General features: G+C 59.3%; 1 protein-coding gene across 4 annotated transcripts in view; it reads left to right on the top strand.

The window, feature by feature from the left end:
- Positions 1 to 16,827, top strand: part of ZNF469 (zinc finger protein 469) — a 212,027-nt gene extending 195,200 nt beyond the window's left edge. For all 4 annotated transcript variants that reach the window (XM_068693679.1, XM_068693681.1, XM_068693678.1 and 1 more), the window contains one exon: positions 2,650 to 16,827. In XM_068693679.1, coding sequence (XP_068549780.1) covers positions 2,814 to 15,407 — 12,594 coding nt within the window. In that variant the 5' untranslated portion in view covers positions 2,650 to 2,813 and the 3' untranslated portion in view covers positions 15,408 to 16,827. The remainder of the gene's footprint in view (positions 1 to 2,649) is intronic.
- Positions 16,828 to 18,543: the final 1,716 nt, after the last annotated feature.

Genomic DNA, 18,543 nt, shown 5'->3' with positions numbered 1-18,543 from the left:
GAGAGCTGAGTCACCGCGATTAAATGACTTCCCCAAGGGCACGCAGGGGAGACGCCGAACCCGGAGCTGAACCCGGGGCTGCCCAAAAGCCCCCGAGCGGCTCCGTCCTCCCACCCCGCTGCAGGGCACGAGATTTTTTTCCTTCCCTGTCCCTCTGGCCCAAGGCTGGAGCCACAGCGGGGTTCTGCAGAGGCAGTGCTGTGGTTTCAGCCCTCTCCTCCTGCTTTGTTTCAGCAGCTTTTTGCTGTTTTTTTTTTTCCTTTTTTGTTTTTTGGGGGGGTTTCCACACAACCGTTCGCTCCCTCGCCGCCGTGTCCTGGAGCAGGGGCAGGTGAGCCCCAAGGGAGCTGCTGGGGATGCGGTGGCCACCTCGGTCCTCACGCTGTGGTCCCCTCGTGGTGTCCCTGGCTGAGAGCAGAGCTGGTGGCACCCAGGGCTCTTTTCTCCAGGGAAGGGGCTACCAGGATTGGCACTGACACGAACCACCAGGATGATGCAGGGGGGGTGGGATGGACGCTGCTCCGTGCCGTGGTGGCCACATCCCCACCACATGTAGCCAAAGCCCACACCGGCAGCCCACACACCAGCAGGCGGAGACTCCCCCCTAGCCAGGTGTCTTTTAAGAAATATCACTTTTTATTTAGTCATTTTGGAAATGCAAACTTCCTTTGCCCCCGTCTTGTCACTTCCAAACTCCTCTTCCAGGAGCTGAAGCATCTAAAACCCAAAGAGGAGCCTGGGCCCAGCTGAGAGACTGGCAGAGGAGCAGGCTGAGAGTAAATATAAATATAAATATAAATATAAATATAAATATAAATATAAATATAAATATAAATATAAATATAAATATAAATATAAATATAAATATAAATATAGAGGGAACAGCCAGAGAAACACAACCAGTGCTGGTCCTGTGCGCACAGTGGGACACCAGGGCCACCACCAGTGGGGACAGATTCCCCGAGCCCTGCTGCAGGGATGCTTCAGACACAGTTTTGGGGCACAAAACCTTAATTTACGCCTTGCCCTTATCCCAGGCACCATCTATGGGGTGAGCTCGCCCCATGCCCTGCCGAGGCTCTGCCACCACCACAGCACCCGTGGCTCTCCAGCAGCCCCTGTGTGCCACCAGCTCCTCTTTCCCCACCTTCCCCACCTCCAAACTCCTCTGCCAGCACGGGGTTTGTTTCTCCTGGCGCTCGGCACCATCACAACTGCGATCCCCAGCCCTCGCCGTGCCCACGCCGCAGCTTTTCGGGTACACAAATGAGCCTTTCCTCGGGAAAAAATGGCTCCTTTATGCGGCTGAAAGAGCGCGACTGTGATAAGGGAGCGAGCCCTGGCCTTGGTTTTGTTATCTTGGCCAGGAGCCTTTGCAAATTTTCAGCAGCAGCAGCAGCAAACGGGCTTCACAGCTGCAGCTCGAGGCGCATAAGTGGCACCTTGTTTTGCCAGCCCGAGCCCCGCGTCCTGATGGGCTCTGTTGGCTTTGGCCAGCGCGATCGATATCCCGCATCACGCCGGGGTTTGTTTCGCTTCGCCGAGTCCCCCAAAACGTCCCCCTGCCTGCTGTCACCTCCCTGCAGCATCCTCGCGGACAGGGCTGGGGCACCGCGAGCTGCAGGAGCACATCGCTCGCTTTTTCTTGCGGAAACCCTCATTTTCTGCCCCAATCTTCCCCGGGCAGGAACGACGAGGCTGTGTAGCACCAGGCATGCATGGAAACGGGGCTGGGTAATTAACAGAACTGCAATCAACAGAACGCTAATGAGCTGCGGCTCGCCCCTATTTGCAGCCTGCCGCCCCCTCCCAACTTTAGGGTGGTATCACGGCTTCAACCCCTGCAGCATGAGGCTTGTGGACCCTAAAGAGGTGTTTTTAGTGGGGAAAAAAGAAAGAAATCCCTTTGCTTCCTTAAAAAGAGAATCTTCAAAAAGAGGAGTTGCCTTTTTTTTCTTTCTTTCTTTCTTTTTTTTCCTTTTTTTTTTTTTTTGTTAATGTAACCCATGTCTGGGGCTAAAATTTAAGGGCTTTTTAAAAGCTGCTCTTGACATTTGCTTCCTGCCTAATGCCCACAGATCCTCTCTTATAAAACCAGCTGGTAAATTCCCGACGGATTTTCTAACACTCTCAGCTACTTAGCAGCACCTAAAATCCGGAGCAGGGATAATTTGTGGCCGTGGGGAGCACGGCTGGGAAACAACCCCATCCTCCAGCAGGAGATTGTGACAGGCAGGGAGCAGAACCGCTGCTGGAGCCCAGCCCTGAGGGTCCGGGGTTGATTTTTGGGGTGCCGAGAGGGCACTCGCCATCCCTCTGGCTTTGGCTGCCAGATTTGGGACGTGGGGGCCCCCCTGGGGACACGGCTCCCAGCCCAGCCGCCAGCCCTTCCTGGTAATCCGTAGGTGGAGCTCTTCTGTCATCTTTTTTCTGCTTATGCTGCTGAGAAGTCCCCAGAAATAGCCTCCCGGGGAGGAAAAAAGTGCCTGGCTCAGCAGCTCGTGGTGAAGGTGTGACGTTCCCCCAGCACCGAAAGCTTCACCCCATCACAGCACAAAGGGAAGGGGTCCCAAAGTTTCCCCCCACCTCACACCCCCTCTGCCCCCCAGCACTGCTCACCCCCTGCCGTTTTTCTCTTCCTTTCTCCAGGTCTGGGCTGAAAGGATGCGGCAGAGCCCTGGGGCCACCCGGGACCCCACACCACCCCGTCCCCATCCCCGTGCCCGGCCACGCAGGACCGTGCCATGACGGGCGGGCAGGAGCCGGCAGCAGGACGGGCAAGAGGGGCTGCGTAGCCCCCCTCCCCGGCTACCATGACCGGAGAGACCCAGCATGTTTACACCATCAGCGACGCTGAGGCCGGCCCCAAAGAGCAGGACAAGGACTTTGGCTTCGAAGGCTGCGGCGAGAAGGATGGCAGGGCGCCCGGTGGGGGCGAGGGGACGTCGCCCTTCCCCGCCACCAAGGACAAGGAGCCCCACAGCCAGCGGGAAGCCGTGATCCGGCCGCAGCAGGCGGGCAAGATCGACTTCAAGTCCCTCCACAACAAGCCCAAATTCGCGGGCGAGAGCGGCTGGGGAGGCATCAAGGGCAGCCCCCAGTCCCCCCCGGGGAAGGGCAGAGCCCGCGAGCGCAGCCGCCGGGCGGGGAAGGGCGAGCGGGGCCAGCACCAGCTCTATCGGCTCAGCATCGCCAGCGCCCGCCCCAGCCCCACCATCGGCATCGCCTACCCCCAGCAAAAAGTGACCCCCCCAAAAGTGCCCGAAACCAGCCGGGCTCCCGCGGCCGGCAGCTACCGCTTCCACGTGCCCGGCGTCCCCGAGGAAGAGGAGCTGAGCTTCGGCCGCTGCTTCCCCGAGGCCACCGCCGGCCGTACCTCCGCCAACTATACCTCACCACCCGCCGGCCCCCCGCGCCCGCCCCACGGCCCCAAAGGGCAGCCCCCCGCCGGCATCCCCCTCAAGAGCCCCGGCACCAATGGGCAGCTACATTACTTAGAGTTTCAGGCGAACGGGGCGAGCTCGTGGCCCTCTCCGGAGAAGAGCTTCGCAGGTGCTAGCTACGGGGTCAAGCCCAGCTCTTTCCCCGAGGGCGGCAAGGCGGGCGGCCACGCGCTGGGCGCTTTGCCCTTCCAGTTCCCCTTCCAGCTGCTGCACGACTCGGGGAAGGAGCCGTACCGCGGCGATGCCGAGTACCTGGACGTGGCCCTCGCCGCCGGCCAGGCGGCTCACGGCGCCTTCGGCTTCCACGCGTCCCCCCGAGAGTGGCAGGAGGAGGCGCCGGGCATCGGTTCCTTCGAGGGCGCGTGCCCCCCGGGCCGGCTGTACGGCGTGCCCACCCCGCTGCTGGCCCCGCCGCCCGCCCCGCACCGCGGCCCTCTGCCGTGCTACAAGGGCAGGAGCGAGCACCCCGGCGACCCCAGCGGTGCTCTCTCGTCCTCTGGTGCTATCGACCAAAACCCAAGCACTTTCCAAGAAAACCAAGCTGTTTTTCCGTCTAGTTTACACTCGCCTAGTGTGCCAAAGCCGGTCGGTAAGGGGCAAGCCTCAGCCAAAGACAGTGTGCCCAGCCCGCGGCTGCTGCTCCCGGGCAGCCCTCTCAGAAGGAACATGCCACCAAACTCCCTCTCCCAAGTGCACTTTCAGAGCAAAGCCTATTGCAGCTCCCCCGCGGGCAGCGCGAGCGCAGGACCTGTGCCTTTCGAGACAAGCGTTCCCACTACGGCGCCCACCCACCCCCGGCTCGTGCAAGCCTGGGAGGGCGCCGCCAAGGCGTTTTCTCCCATGGACCAGAACTCAGCACCTTATTCAAACCCTGTTGGAAGCCAGTTCTCATTCGAGTGCCAGCCTGGCCCCGAGCAGAGGCAGCACAGGCAGAAAAACGCCAGGATGCCTTGGCAGCAAATACACCTCGCTTCTGCGGTGCCCGGCCAGAACAGGATCGAGCTGTCGAGGCAGATGAGCGGCCAGAAGCTCCCTTTCCCCCTCGGCACGCCGGAGTGGCCGGGCAGCAAAGCCCACAAAGGGCCCCCCCTAAACAGCTCCCCAGGGTATCACGGCAAAAAGCTCCTGTCGGGGGAGAGCCTCGGGGTGCAGCGTGGGGACCCCGGCTTGGCGGGCGCTTTTTCCTTCGAAAATGGCAAGGACCCGTCCTCTCCTGCTTGCGACTCGAGAAGCAAAGCCCTCTTCTACAGCATGGGCCAGGCGGGGCCGCCTCCTCCTCCCTCCAGGAGCTCGTCGGGCTCAGCGTTGGTCCTGCCGCCGTCAGCCTTGGTGGCAGCTTCGCCCTGCGGGTCCCCGCTGCCGTCCCCTGTCCCCAACCCCACCTGCGGCAGCACCTGCTCCTCGCTGTCCCCCGTGTCCAGCAGCCCGCTCAACCCCAGCTTTGAAGACGGCCAGCTATCCGCGGCGCTCGCCCCCTCGCCCTTCTTCCACCACCCCTGCCATCCCAAGGAGGGCAGCAAAACCTTCCACCCCTCCGAGGTGCTGACCTCGGGCTCGCTCCACTACCACCCCCAGGACTCCATCAAGCCCTTCCACTTCCCTCCCGACGCCCTGAAGGACGACCACCTCCTGAAATGCTCCCCGGAGAGCCCCTTCCACAAAGCGGGCGCGGAGGTGGCCAAAAGCTGCCTGGATGGCTTGGACGGGGAGCCACCGCCACCGCCACCCTACGCATCCCATCACCTGCTGGCCGGCTCGCTCAGCAGTGCCAGCCTGGACCAGCTGGACGTGCTGCTGACCTGCAAGCAGTGCGACCAGAACTACAGCAACCTGGCCTCCTTCCTGGAGCACCGCCAGTTCTGCGCATCCCACCCCGCGCCCCACGCCGAGGCCAAGGACCCCCCTCGGGTAACCGAGGGGCGACGAGGGCTGCCCCCCGAGCTCCCCAAGCCCCCCGCCACCACCGGGGCCAGCCTGCCGCTGTCTCCAGACCCCCAGGCGCATCTGCTGGCGCTGAACAAGGGCGAGGAGTTTCTGCTGGATGGGGAAAGCAAGAGCGACGGCAAGGAGGATGCTCTGAAGGGCGGCCTCTTCAACGGCCTCGCCGCCAGCTCCTTGCCTCTCACCGCCTCCGACCTGGACATTGACGATGCCAAGCTGGACAGCCTGATCACCGAAGCCCTCAACGGCCTGGGCTACCAGTCGGACAACCCAGAGATCGACAGCAGCTTCATAGATGTGTTTGCCGACGAGGAGCTGACGGGCATGAAGGCCGCCGGCAGCGGGGCGTCCCACAAGGCGAAGGAAGCCCTGGCCTCGGAGAGCAAACCCAGGCACGCAGCGGCGGAGGAGAAGGAAGGTTACTGTGATGAGGACAGCCACACGGCGGGGGAGAGGGCGAAGAGACGAGCAGGAAAGCAGCATGGCCACAAGGGGAGGGTGGCACGGAGGCTGGTGGCCCGCGAGGCCGAGCGGACGGAGCCGGCAGCGGAGGAGAGGACGGCCAGGCTGCGGGTGGGCAGGAAGAACAGCGTCCCACCGGTGTCCTCCAGGTCAGCCTCCGGCCAAAAGCAGCCCAAAAAGCACAGCCAGGAGCCTCAGATGAAAAGCGAGGCCGGGCAGGGCGCTGCCACCAAGAGCTCCAAGCCACCTCGCTTCTCCATGAAGGAGGGGAAGAAGAGGAAGCCCCGGAGTGGGACGTGGAGCAAGGAGCTCATCCACAAGATCGTGCAGCAGAAGAACAAGCTCCACCAGCTGCACGCCAAGAGCAGCAAGCAGGCGCAGCCCCCCCTGCACCACGAGAGGCTGGAGCCCCCCAGCCAGGAGGGGCGGCTCCAGGAGTACGACTACGTCTCCGACTCGGAGGACGAAGGGGCAGCGTGCAGCAGGCTCCGCGGGAGGAGGAAGCGAGGGGCAGCGTTTATGGGGAGAGCCAAATACAGCTTCAGCAAGAAACGCCCGGGGAGAGGCGAGAGAGCCAAAGAGAAAGACCCAGCCTGGAGCTACAGCCGGAGGAGAGACCGTCAGAAAAGGGAGGCACCGGGGCACAGGAGGGTCTCCAGTCCGGAGGCTGCCAAGAAGGGGGATTGTGCCGGGAGAGCACGCAGGAGGAGCAGCCAGTCGTCCACGGGCAGCAATCCCAGTGCGAGCGTGGCCACCGAGGCTGGTCCCACTGACCTGGTGGGGGAGAAGGCAGCCGTGATGGGGAGGAGGCGCTCGGGCAGCCCGGCACGGACACCACGGGCTGTTCTCAGCCATCCCGAGGACAGGAGCCCAAAGAAGAGCCAGAAAAGCAAGGAGGACGTCCCGCGGGGGACCAGGCAGGTTGGCTCAGCCAAACCTTTGCTAGCAAGCCCCAGGTCCCATCCAAGCACTGCACCCGATGCTTCTGCAGGGGACGATGCAAAGGAGGAGCCACTGCCACCGAGCCAGGAGGGGCAGCTCCCCAGCACGGCCACCTCGGGCAGGAGCCCCATCAGGCTCCCCCATAAGAAGGAGGCAGAAGAGCCCAAAGGAGCAGCAAACCAGGCAGGAGAAGGCAGCCCAGAGGCTCAGGACTCGGCCGGGCTGGCGATGGTCGGCCAGAGGCAGCAGTTTGCCCCCTACACGGGTGACACGGTGAAGTACCACGCAGAAGAGCTGATGGCTCCGTCCAGGAGTGAGCCCAGCCCCAGTGGTGCCACCGCTGCCTTCACGGGAGCAGGCAGCAAGTACGGGAAGGCTCACGGGGTCACTGACGGTGGGAAGGGCTTTGCCACACCAGGTGCCCCATTTGGGGGCGATGCGGTGGGGATGATGCTGGCTGCCAAGGCTCCTGATCCGTACATGGGCAGTGACAGCGCCTTTTTCGATCCCAAAGCCCTTCCTGCTCACTACGATGCCAACCTCTTCTCGAAGCCCCCAGCCCTGGGGTCCTCGCACATGGATGAGATGTATTTGTGCCGGGAGGACATCGGCACCGGCTCCTTTGAGCAGAAGCACGCCAGCATCTCCCCCTACACCGCAGAGACCCCACAGACCAAGGTCTCCTCCCCTCTCAGCTTTGACTCCTCCTCGATTTTTGGAGAGCTTCCCGTGACTGAGTTCGATTCACCGCTGTACGAGAGCGTGTCCGCCGGCAAGGACGGCTACGTGGCAGCCTTTGCCTGCCCCAGCAGTGCCCCCAGCAAGCCGCTGCCCTTCGAGCAGCCCTACCCGCCATTCATGCCGGAGAAGGACTGGTCCCTGATGGAGGAGGTGGCTCCGATGCTGCCAGAAGACATGGCTCACTTCCACGGCCTGGCGGTGGACAAGCCACTCGCCAAGAAATTCCCCGAGGAGGGTCCCGTGCCCCCTGCCCAGCTGCCTCTGCCACTGCCGGACAGGATGACGGATTACAACGTGGCTTTTATCAATAATATGTCCGACGACGAGCTGGAGATCAAGCGGCTGGTGACGGAGCTGGAGAGCCAGCTGCAGACCAGCAAGCTGAGCAGCGAGGCGCCCACCGCCCTGCCAAAGGGTGAGCATCACGCTGCACCCCTGCGGGGATCTGCAGCCGAGCCCTTCCCACCCCTGCCTGCAGACCAGGGCCACCAGAAGGGGCTGTTCATGGCAGATGAGCTGGGCACCTCGAGCCTCCTGGCCACCAAGGTCTGCACTGGGGAAAGGCTGGGGGGCGAGAAGCCGGCGGTCACGGGTGCCCGTGGTGGCTACGAGGGAGGCAGGGAGCCCTGGCACGGACCCGCGGCGGCGTTCGGCTCGTTGGATGCCGGGATGTGCACGCCACCCCCTTCGGATGGGTTTTGCCCCAAAGAGAGTGGGGAGCAGCTGCAGGGAGCTGTGGCCACCGAGGGAAGTGGCCCCAGAAGGATGGAGAATGAGCCTTCCTCCAAAAGCCCACCCAACCCATGCGCGCCGGACACGGCTGAGGTGCCCATCTACACGGACCCCCCTGCAAAAAGCCCTCCTGCTGTCCCCAACGCCAGGATGGTGGAGGCAACCGAAGCCAACAAGGACACCCTGCCGTCCCTGCCGTGCAAGCAGGGTGCAGAGAACTTCCCTGTGCCAGGGAAACCAGGTGAGCGCTTCGGTGATGCCGCGGAGCTGGAGAAGTTCGATGCCCATCTTCCAAACCATAACCCTGAGCTCTGCTTCCAGCCGGGTCCAGCCACAGCCATGGACCTCCCCTTTTCGCCTCACGTCAAAGAGGTCCCAGATGCAGAAGAGAGACCCTTCGGCAAGTCCAAGGAACCCCAGATGGTGAAAAGCACCCTGGACTTCAAGGGGGATGGCGGAGGGTCTGCGTTGCTGGAAGAAGCGGAGGAGAGGAAGAGCCCCACAGCCTTGCCAGCTCCCGGGCACGGTGACAAAGCCAGCAAGCATAAAGCTCTGCTCTTCCACATGCTGAGCCTGCCCAAAGAGAGCAGCTCCCAGAGAACATCAGCCCCCCAGGACGCCAACCCCCTGCAGCAGCTCCAGCTCTTCGTGGCGCGGACGGTGAAGAGCAACGAAGAGGAGCTGTTGATGCCCTGCTTCCCCGTGCTGCTGGCCCCCGGCCACCCCCCTGCTGCCAGCAAGGGCCAGCAGGAGCAGAAAGAGGAGAGTGGTGATGGTGAAAATCAGGCGTATCGCCCTGCCCCAGGGGAAGGGGACGTCCCCGTCGTGGGCAATGCAGAAAGTGTCGCTGCCCCGGCTAAAGAGGCTGTGCCATTCCCCGGTGCCTGCAGGCAGCTGGAGCCGTTCAGTGCAATGGGCTCCTACGGTGCAAAACTATCCACGTTTGCTGGCCCAGAGCTGCAAAATAATGTGGCGGAGCTGCAGCACTTAGCAAATGAAGACGAGGAGGCAAATGACATTAATATCCGTGCAGATGGTGCTCCCCGAGAGCAAAATGACCTCTCGCCACTCAGAAACGCAGCGGTGACCCCACCGCCAGGGCAAGGAAAGAAAGCTGATCGGCTCGTGGAAGAGCAGGAGCATAAAGATAAAAACAAAGCGGCCTTGGCATTTAAAACACATGAGCAATCCCATTTAAGCCGTGGTTTGATGGAGAAAGAAACGCTGGGCAGTGCAACATCAGCGGGGCTGGGAACAAACGAGGCTGAACGCAGAGCGTGGTGCCGGGGAGCTGGCCGGGACGAGCAGGCACCAGGCTCCGTGGGCACGGGCAGTGCCCCCGCCAGCCCCACCAGCACACTCAGCCCCTCCAACGAGCCCCACACGCATCCCCGATTGCTGCAGGACACAAAAATAAATGCGAAGCTTTCCAGAGAAGGAAATAGTAAGAAAAAGTCCCCCAACGGCTGTCATTACGCAGGTGAATCTCTGGCCAGCCTGCCCTCGCCGATGGGTTTTCCTCACCCCAAATACTTGCAGAGTGGTGGGACCGAGGGAGGAGAATCCCCCGGCTTCGGCAGTCAGCTCTCGGAAGAGAACAAATACAGCAGGTCCCCGCTGAACGCCTCGAGCTCATTCCTTGTGACCAGATGTCCTCCTGAGGCCGATGGCACTCACACCCACCACCCCACCCCGAGCCCAACAGAGCAAGTGACATGGAACAGGACCCCTGCTTTTCCTCCCCTGCTGCATCACTGCGGGGCCACGCCAACAGAGGCAGGTGGGGACGGTCACCACCAGTCCCCCGAAGGTGTTTTGGGAAGCTATGGGCAGCCTGAAAGAGAGGGGATGGCGAGAGCCTGCGCTCCTCTGCGCGCTGATGCCCTGGTGGGCTCTGCCGTGGAGGTGGATGGTGCCCAGGAGCCATGCAGGAAGGACGGCTCGCCTCCCTGCTCGCCTTTCAGCCACAAACAGGGTGGGAAAGAGGGACCTGAAAGTGCTGGTGCCGTGCTGCCAGGATCTCATTTTAGAGAAAACCAAGCGTGCACCATCACCGACATGGTCATTAACTCCATTCCTCTGGAAACCCAGAATTACCCAACGCAACCCACCCCAGATCTGGTGTTCACAGAAAGAGAGGTGAACCTAAATCAGGAGAAAAAGCTTGAGAACTGCTGCGATGATGGAAATAAGCATCGGAATGAACCGGAGGCTTTGTCCAACGGTTTTGTTGTTCAGCAGGTGCCAGCTGCTGTCTGTAGAGGGCTTAAAAGGACAGGAGATCTTGGTCCTGCCGAATCAAATGGCCACCAGCCTTCAGAGGCAGCAGAGGTGAGAACTGGTGATCTTTCCAAAACCACAGAGATCGGAGAAAAGAGTTTAAAAGGGGAGAAACCCACGAGCCACAGGGCTGAGCACAGTGGAGAAGCTGCGAGTTGCGTGCTAAATAACATGGGCCAAGGAGAGGGCACCACAAGTCACAGCACCCCGAGCCCTTCCCAAAACGAACTGCAGAAAGTAAAGAAGCCCAACGGGCTCCAGGTCACCTGCGACATTTGTTCAGCCTCCTTCCGCTCCAAACCCGGCCTGACCCGGCACAAAGCTGTCAAGCACCAGGTGAAGCCAGGCAGGACTCCCAGGTCCGCCTTGATTCCTGCGGACGAGACATCGAGGGCAGCCCAGAAGGTCCCCAGAAGGAGCCTGAAGGCTGTCAGAGAGAAAACCTGCGGCTCCCAGGTGCCAAATGCTGCTGAGCACGCGCCCAAGAAAATGTGCACGGGTCTGGAGAAGGAGCCCAGCGCGCAGATGCAGGAGGTGGTGAGCAGGGTGCTCAGCGACCTGAGCGTGATATCCCTCGAGGTGTCCCAGGAGCTGCACCGCACGCGTGTTGCGCACAGGGAGATGAAGGCCAAGGGGCAGCGCGCAGAGACGGGGGCAGGAGAGGACCCAGGGAGGCAGGGCAGGAAGGGGGAGAAGGGCAGGAGGAGCCAGAGCAAAGATCCCGGAGGGGTAAACGGCAATTCCGAGAAGAAGCTGAACAGGAAAGTGAGGCGGAGGAAAGCAAAGGCATTTCCCAGCAGACATGAGCCCGATGGTCCCTGTGAGCTGGGGAAGAGTTCAGGTCCTGCCCCTGCTGCCCTCAGCCCCAGCCTGCCCGCTGTCACGGAGGGCCTGCGTGAGCCAGGCGGGTGCATTTCCACAGAGGAACAAAATTTACCCAACTCATCCCCTCCAAAAGCGAAGCAGTCCCCGTGCGCAGCCGAGCTCGCAGAGGACCCGGGCAACAGGATGGTGCCTTCAGAGGAGGTCAGCAAGGAGCCAGGAACGGGCACGGCTCCCTGTCCCGAGGGGGAGGAAGAGCCAGGTGAAGCAGAAAGCACGCAGGCTTGCAGAGCGTGGGTTGGGGGGTTCGTGAAGCAAGTGGAGGAGGGACTGGGTGAGGTAGGCGAGGAGCAGCACCGTGATGGCACGGAGGAGATGGAGGCTGAGACAGGAGGCAGTTCGGGAGGCAACAGCACTGGGAAATGGAGCAGTGCCCCAGGGGGTGTCACATCACCTTCCCCAGGGGTACCAAATATGCAGACAAATGATTTGGAACCCCCCCAAAAGGCTCCCACGCATGGAGCTCTGCAGCCCCCGCTGGCGGCCAGCCCCGCTCCCGCGGAGCCGAAGCGCTGGGCGAAGGCAGAGCTGACCCCAAGCCGGGAGCATCACGGGGACAACGCGGCCACCTCCGACCTCCAGGGCTTGTTCGACGACGACCCCACATTCTCCCAGCTGTTCCCCCGGGACGAGCAGCTCATCCGGAGGAAGTGCACGCGGGTGTATGGGAAGCGCAGCAAGAAGCCCAAGCCCGTCGCCGAAGTGAGCCTGCGGCCGGCGGGTGCCATCGACCTCTTCTCCATCCGCCTGGCGTCCGACCTCAGCGACACCGGCTCCTTCTGTGTCACCAGGGAGGACCCCTGCGAGTACGAAACCATCTCCATCGACGACGCCTTGATGCTGAACATGTGTCACGGCAGCAAGGCGAGGAGCGGGGAAGCAGGTCCCGGTGGAGCCGCCAGCACGGCGCTGCGCTCGGACGGCGAGAAGGCCAGCCCTGGGAGAGATGTCACTGACCTGGAGGACAACGTGCTAACGTTCTTGTGCCAGAACAGCCACATGGACAACGGCCCCAGCTTGAGCATCTGGGCCGGGCTGGAGAAGGAAGGAGAGAGCCTGGCCGCCGAGGGGATGTTTGAGGCTCCGGTCGGCCTGGAGAATGAGCACTCGCTTGGAGAAACGAGCTCCGAGCCCCCCGACCTGGCAGAGGAGCCCTACGATGGCAAGAGCAGTGAAGATTCAGACTCTCCCGAATTCCACACCATCGACATCGAGATGCTGAATGCCAAGCTGAAAATGAGGGACGTGTGCTTCTTCGGTTCTTGCGAAGAGCTCCCTGGCAGCGGGGACGATGGCGCTTCAGGCTTCAAGCCGAAGCCGGGGCAGCACAGCAAGCACGGCAGAAGTAAGCTAGAAGATGGGAAGCTGGGCAAAAACCGCGGCGACATCACCATCAAGGCCAAGGACAAGCAGTACAAGTGCAAAGTCTGCTTCCAGTGGTTCCTGACGCTGGGCGAGCTGGATTTCCACAAGCTCACCCACAACCCCTCCCCGCCGCCCACCTGCTACATGTGCGTCCAGCGCAAGTTCAGCTCGCGGGAGCAGCTGAGGGACCACCTGAAGGAGAAGCACGCCAAGAACAAGGCCGGGCTGTGGGCCTGCGGGATGTGCCTGAAGGAGATTTCTGACGTCTGGATGTACAACGAGCACCTCCGCGAGCACGCCACCCAGTTCGCTCGCAAGGGGCAAGCGCAGAAGTCCGTGATGGGCCTGCCGGCCTGCTTCGGTGAGGACAACGACGCCGTCACCCAATTCCTCAACACCATCATGTGTCGGAAGCCCAGCAGGTCCTCCCGGCACGCCGAGCCCAGCAGCAAGCACACGCCCAGCAGGGAGAGCAGGAGCCCCAGGGAGCTGCCTCCGGAGCAGGAGGTCAAGGCGGTGAAAGAGCCCTCGGAGAGCAGCAGCGTCAAGGTGAAGCCTCCTGCACCCAGCTCCTCCAAAGCATCCGCCAGTCCGTCTCCGGAGCACCCAGCAAAAAGCGAAGGCACCCCGAAATCTGTCCCCATGCACCCCGACTGCAAGGATCCTTCCAGGGACTGTCATCACTGCGGCAAGCAGTTTCCCAAGCCCTTCAAGCTGCAGCGGCACTTGGTGGTGCACAGCCTGCAGAAGATTTACCTGTGCCACAAGTGCCCCATGTTCTACCAGGAGACCAAAGAGCTTCGAAACCACCTCAGCCAGGAGCACGGGATCGTGGAGGAGCAGGAGATCAAGCACACCACGCTGTACGCCTGCGAGCTCTGCGCCGACGTCATGCACGTTATCAAGAAGTCCTTCATCTGCAGCATGTGCAACTACACCTTCTCCAAGAAAGAGCAGTACGACCGGCACATGGAGAAGCACCTTGCGGGCAGCAACAGGACCTTCAAATTCAGAGGGGTCATGAGGCCCGGCGCTGCCTCCAAAGAGGGCAGGGAGAAGGTGAGGGAGGATGGTGTGCCACCGAGCAAAAAGAGGAAGGTTGCTCCCCACGGCACCTCAACAGACCGCCTGGGCCACGCTGGTGACCTGCAGCTGGTGGATCCTGCGAGCCCCAGCCTCCAGCCTCCTTCTGAGCCCTTCCCTGGAGCACCCAGGGAGCCGGCAGCACCTCAGCCCCAACCCCCCGTGAAAACCGAAGACCTGGTGGGTGACTTCTCCGACCTCCTGGCGGAGATGGAGAAATCCCAGTTCGACACCCTGCCGCCTCCACCCTGCCTCTCCCCGTCTTTGCCGCAGGCTGCGGCCGGCGGTGCCGAGCTCGGCCACATCGCTGCCCTCTCCATCGAGGAGCTGGAGAAAGGAGCGTTTGATGGGAAACCGCTTCCTTTCCTGGACTCGCCCGGGTTTAGCCTTGACCTGGCTGGGTTAGCGTGCAGCCAAGCCACAGACCAAAAGCTGTCTCCTCCACACCTCACCGAGAAGCGCGGCTACGCCGATGCCCATAAAAGAACAAGCGCAAGCAACAAAGACGAATACCTAGCGGGGGGGTTGGAAAACCCTGATGCAGCCACCGATGCCGTGGATGGGATCCCATTTCTCCAGCTTGCCAAGAAGGTCTCGGAGCTTCCTTCCCAAGGGGCAGAGGCTCCACCAGCCAAGGAGACCCACAGGACACAATGGGGCAACCCCAGTGCCAGTGAGGCCTCTTGTTGGGAAGGTGCATCCAAAGCCACTTCTCCAGAGGCCGCCCACCAGCCCCTGCCCCTGAAGGACAAGACAGCATCACCCGCACTGAACAGGGCTGCCAAAGATTCGGCCTCCCAGAAAAAAACCACGGGGAACCAGCCTGGTGGTGAGGCTGCTCCCGAGGAGGGCCAGCAAGGCAGCGTGGCAAAGGACAAATTCGCACCCGATGGTGGCACCAAGGAGAGCAGCGCCGGCACCAGGGACCACGGTGGCAACCCGAGCAGATCCTCCGGCCACCAGCCTCGAGGAGATTCTGCCGGCCACACCACCAAGCTTCACCCCAAGAGGAGGAAAGAGCACAAATCCCTGAGCCACCGGGGCAGCGCCGGCTCCCGGGAGAACATGGAGGGAGACGGGAAGAAGAAGAAAGGACGAGCGCCGGGTCCGGGCAGGAGCGAGAGCAGCGGCGAGCTGAAGCGTGCCGACTGGAGCATCGCCGAAACTCCTGCCCTGTCCCCGGGGAGGAGGGATGCTCACGGCAACAGGCTGCTCCCCAAGCCCAAGATGGGCACCCAGCTGAAGAAGATGGTCCTGGACGCTTGCAACCAGAAGAAAGGGGAGCTGCGGCACGCCAACGGGGACGTGCGGCGCAGGAAAGCCATTCTGGGGAAGAGCCTGCACCAGGTGCTGGCCAAGGGCACGGCGCCGGCCCCGCGCGGCTCCTTGCACGGCTCGCGCCCCGCGCGTGGCACCAAGCCCGCCGGCTCGGCCAGCTACCGCACGGCCGAGTCCCAAAACAACCTGCTCAGCCAACTCTTCGGGCAGAAATTAACCAGCTTTAAGATTCCTTTAAGGAGAGAGACTTCAGAGTAATTTATGGAAGTGACTTACGGTGATCCGCAGCTGCTTTCACGGGGTTTGCGAGGGGAGAAATTATCAAAGCATTAAATTCGTTTGTGTAGCATGATTTTTTTCTGTCTAGCTTAAATGAACTTGCACTGCAGCCTCTGTGAAATAGTTTGCTTTGTGTCTACTAATCTACTTTAATTCACCTGATTTATCATGCAAATGCTAGAACTTTGATGTTGCTGATGATTTTCATGAACTGAAATTGTAATCGCTTTGGGCAGACTGAATCGTCAAGAGCAAATGCTTTATTGCAGAAGTGCTGAGGTTATAAGGATACTTGCAAATCTCAGACCCTTTTGAGGCTGTGTCTGTGTTATCTTTGTACAAAGTACTTGAAGAGATGAACTTCATTCCGTAGACGTCTTATTCATAAGGTGCAGTACACTGTAGAAAGCCAATTTTTTTTTTTTTTGGAAGATTTTGCACAAATAATCCCGTACAATTCATTTAATTGGGAGCTGGCCTAAGAGATGATACAATTAAAAAAAAAAATTATAAAAATTAAATTAAGCATCAAGTGTCCCATATTCTGACAGCCATCCCTAAGGATTTGTTTCTACGTCGTCAGGAGAATACCGAAGCAGCCGGCGAGCTGCCCGAGCGCCGCCGCCGCCCTTTGACCACTGTAGGTGATGTGCCCGGAGGAGAGCTGCCACCGCTAGCAAACTGCACCTTGACACTTGTGACAAACTCTTGTGTTTTAGGGTTTTTCGGGGGGTTTTGTTCTTTTTTTTGTTGTTGTTGTTTTTGTTCACGTGGGGTCGTTTTTTTGTTTTTTTGGGTTTTTTTTGCGCAACGACAAAACTGTGCCAACTCACCGCACCGCACCGGTACCGGCCGAGTGCCCTCAACGGTATAACTTCTAAACCTATCTTACTGTATCGAGTTAGTGGCTATTATAGGTATCCGCTTTTTACTATGCAGTTACTGGTGCTATTCTTATTTCGTAATGTGAATACAGACTTCCTTGATCGAAAAAAAAATAATAATAAATAAATAAATAAAAATGAAATAAAATAACTAAAAGGGAACCGTTAGGAAGTAGCCGTTACCTGGAAGAGAAAACAAAGCAGGAAAAATCAAAGGTTAGGGAAAATCCTGTATGCTGGTACTCCGTAGTGTCGCGAGGGTTACGTCACGCTGGGCAAGCACGTTATACAACCGAACTTCTGAACCGGAAAGTAATCTCAGGTGCAAACGAGGACATGGAAGATAACTAAATACTATTGAAATACTCCCAAGTCAAGGAGGTGAAGTAATGCACTGATGTGATATGAACAGTCAGAGTACTTTGCGTCTGTCCTGCAATTTTAATTTTTTTTTGTTTTGTTTTGTTTCAGATTTAAAAGAAAAAAATAAAAAAAAAATAAAAGAAAAAAAAAAAGAGGCTTTATTCTGTTAATATGTACCTTTACGATTCTTCGTATTGTATAAAAATATTGTAGGTAATTTACCTTGGGTGCAATGTGTTATGTCAAAAGTTTTTATTTTGATATTTTGTCAGAGAAGCAGAGAGAGAGCAGGAAACGCCGTTTTATGATGTTGTATGTGTGCTTTTAAAAGTGCCTCTTTAATATTGTTAAATAAAGTATGAGATGAAAATATGGGGTGGTACTGTAAAATCATACCTGATTAATCTTTTCAAATATATTCCAATATTTTCACAGAATTTCCCTGTCTCGTGTGGCGTTTGTGGGCTCCTTCTCCCCGGCTGCGCTGGCACAGCCCGACCCCAGCCCTGTTCTTGGCCCCTTTCCTGCCCCGGCCACGATGCTGCCGGTGCCGCAGGAGGATTCTTGGCACATTTTTGTGGTGTCCCGTGGGAAGCAGCAGCAGGAGGGCTTGGTGTCCCCGCCACCAGATTGCAATAATTTAGAGATGCAACTTGAAGTGTGCACCCCCCAGCAGCTCTGCAGCAGGACCCTGAGCCGCAGAGGGGATTTCCAAGCTCTTCCCCACAGCCCACGCTGCAGGTGCCCTCTCCATCTTTCATTTATTCCCCCCCAGCACAAAAAACTTCCCATTTTCCACCACCCATGGACGTGAGGGAGCTCACGGTGCCCGTCCGCAGCATCCTCACACCCCGGTCCCCACCACGGGGACATCCACGGGGTGGCCAGCAGACCCTAATAACATTTATTTCCCTTCCTCCTGTGGGCACAGCCCCACGGGTGCCTTATCCAGGGGGGGCCCCAGCTTGGTCAGCCCCAATTTGTCCTCGAGCCGACCTCTGCCGCGCCGCGCTGAGGTCTGGAGGTAGGAGGCTGACACAAAACCCGGCATATTATATTCTTTAATTACTGTTGCAATCATAACATTTAAACGCTGTCAATGAGAGATAGCTCCTAACCGCGGGCTAGAATCCTTGCCACTTGGGGCTTGTAACGAAAACTGCAGGATTAATTTGATTCATTGATAGAATTATTTTCCAAACTACTCTTTTGTTTATGGAGGCTTAAAATGCTTGCCGCCTGCACCCTCCTGGTGTGTTGCAGAGTGGAGATAAAGCGGCTGAAAATAATTAGTATGGCTTAATTTAGGGAAAAAAATAACCTCAGAAGAATTTTGCAGAAAATTTAAAGCAGCACATTTTACTTTGTTTTGGCAGGAAATATTATGGAGTTGGAAATGGGACTTTTATGTTTTCTCTCTCCTATATTTCACCGGGGCTGCAGCCCTAGCGGGGAGAGGAATATTTCACTCCGGTTTGCTGCTGCAGCTCTCCCACACCCCCAGCTCCGTAACGAGGGCACCTGGAGGATAAAATCCCACCGGGAGCAACAGGTTTGTGGCGGGCAGGGTGCAGGGATGCCGTTTGGAAGCAGCCCCGACCTTCCTCCTGCGTGCCCCGAGCAATGCCCACCCCAGGCACCGCTCCCCCTGCGCGCTGCCACGAGCCCCAGCACCAGCCCAGCGTCCTCCCTGCAGCTCCCCGAGCTGCTAAAGCCACAGCTGGAATATTTAATTCTTCCTTTTCCCTTCCAAGCTGGGAGATGGAAAAAAAAAAATCCCCCCCAGCTTCCATCAGCTCCTAAAGCCCCGGAGTTTGCTGAGTCTTGCATTTACCCGTGCGCGTCGCCGTTGACACTTGGCGGATTGC

The sequence above is a fragment of the Anas acuta genome, chromosome 10, assembly GCF_963932015.1.
Source record: "Anas acuta chromosome 10, bAnaAcu1.1, whole genome shotgun sequence".
Taxonomy (NCBI): Eukaryota; Metazoa; Chordata; class Aves; order Anseriformes; family Anatidae; genus Anas; species Anas acuta.
This window is presented reverse-complemented; position numbering and strand designations above follow the sequence as displayed.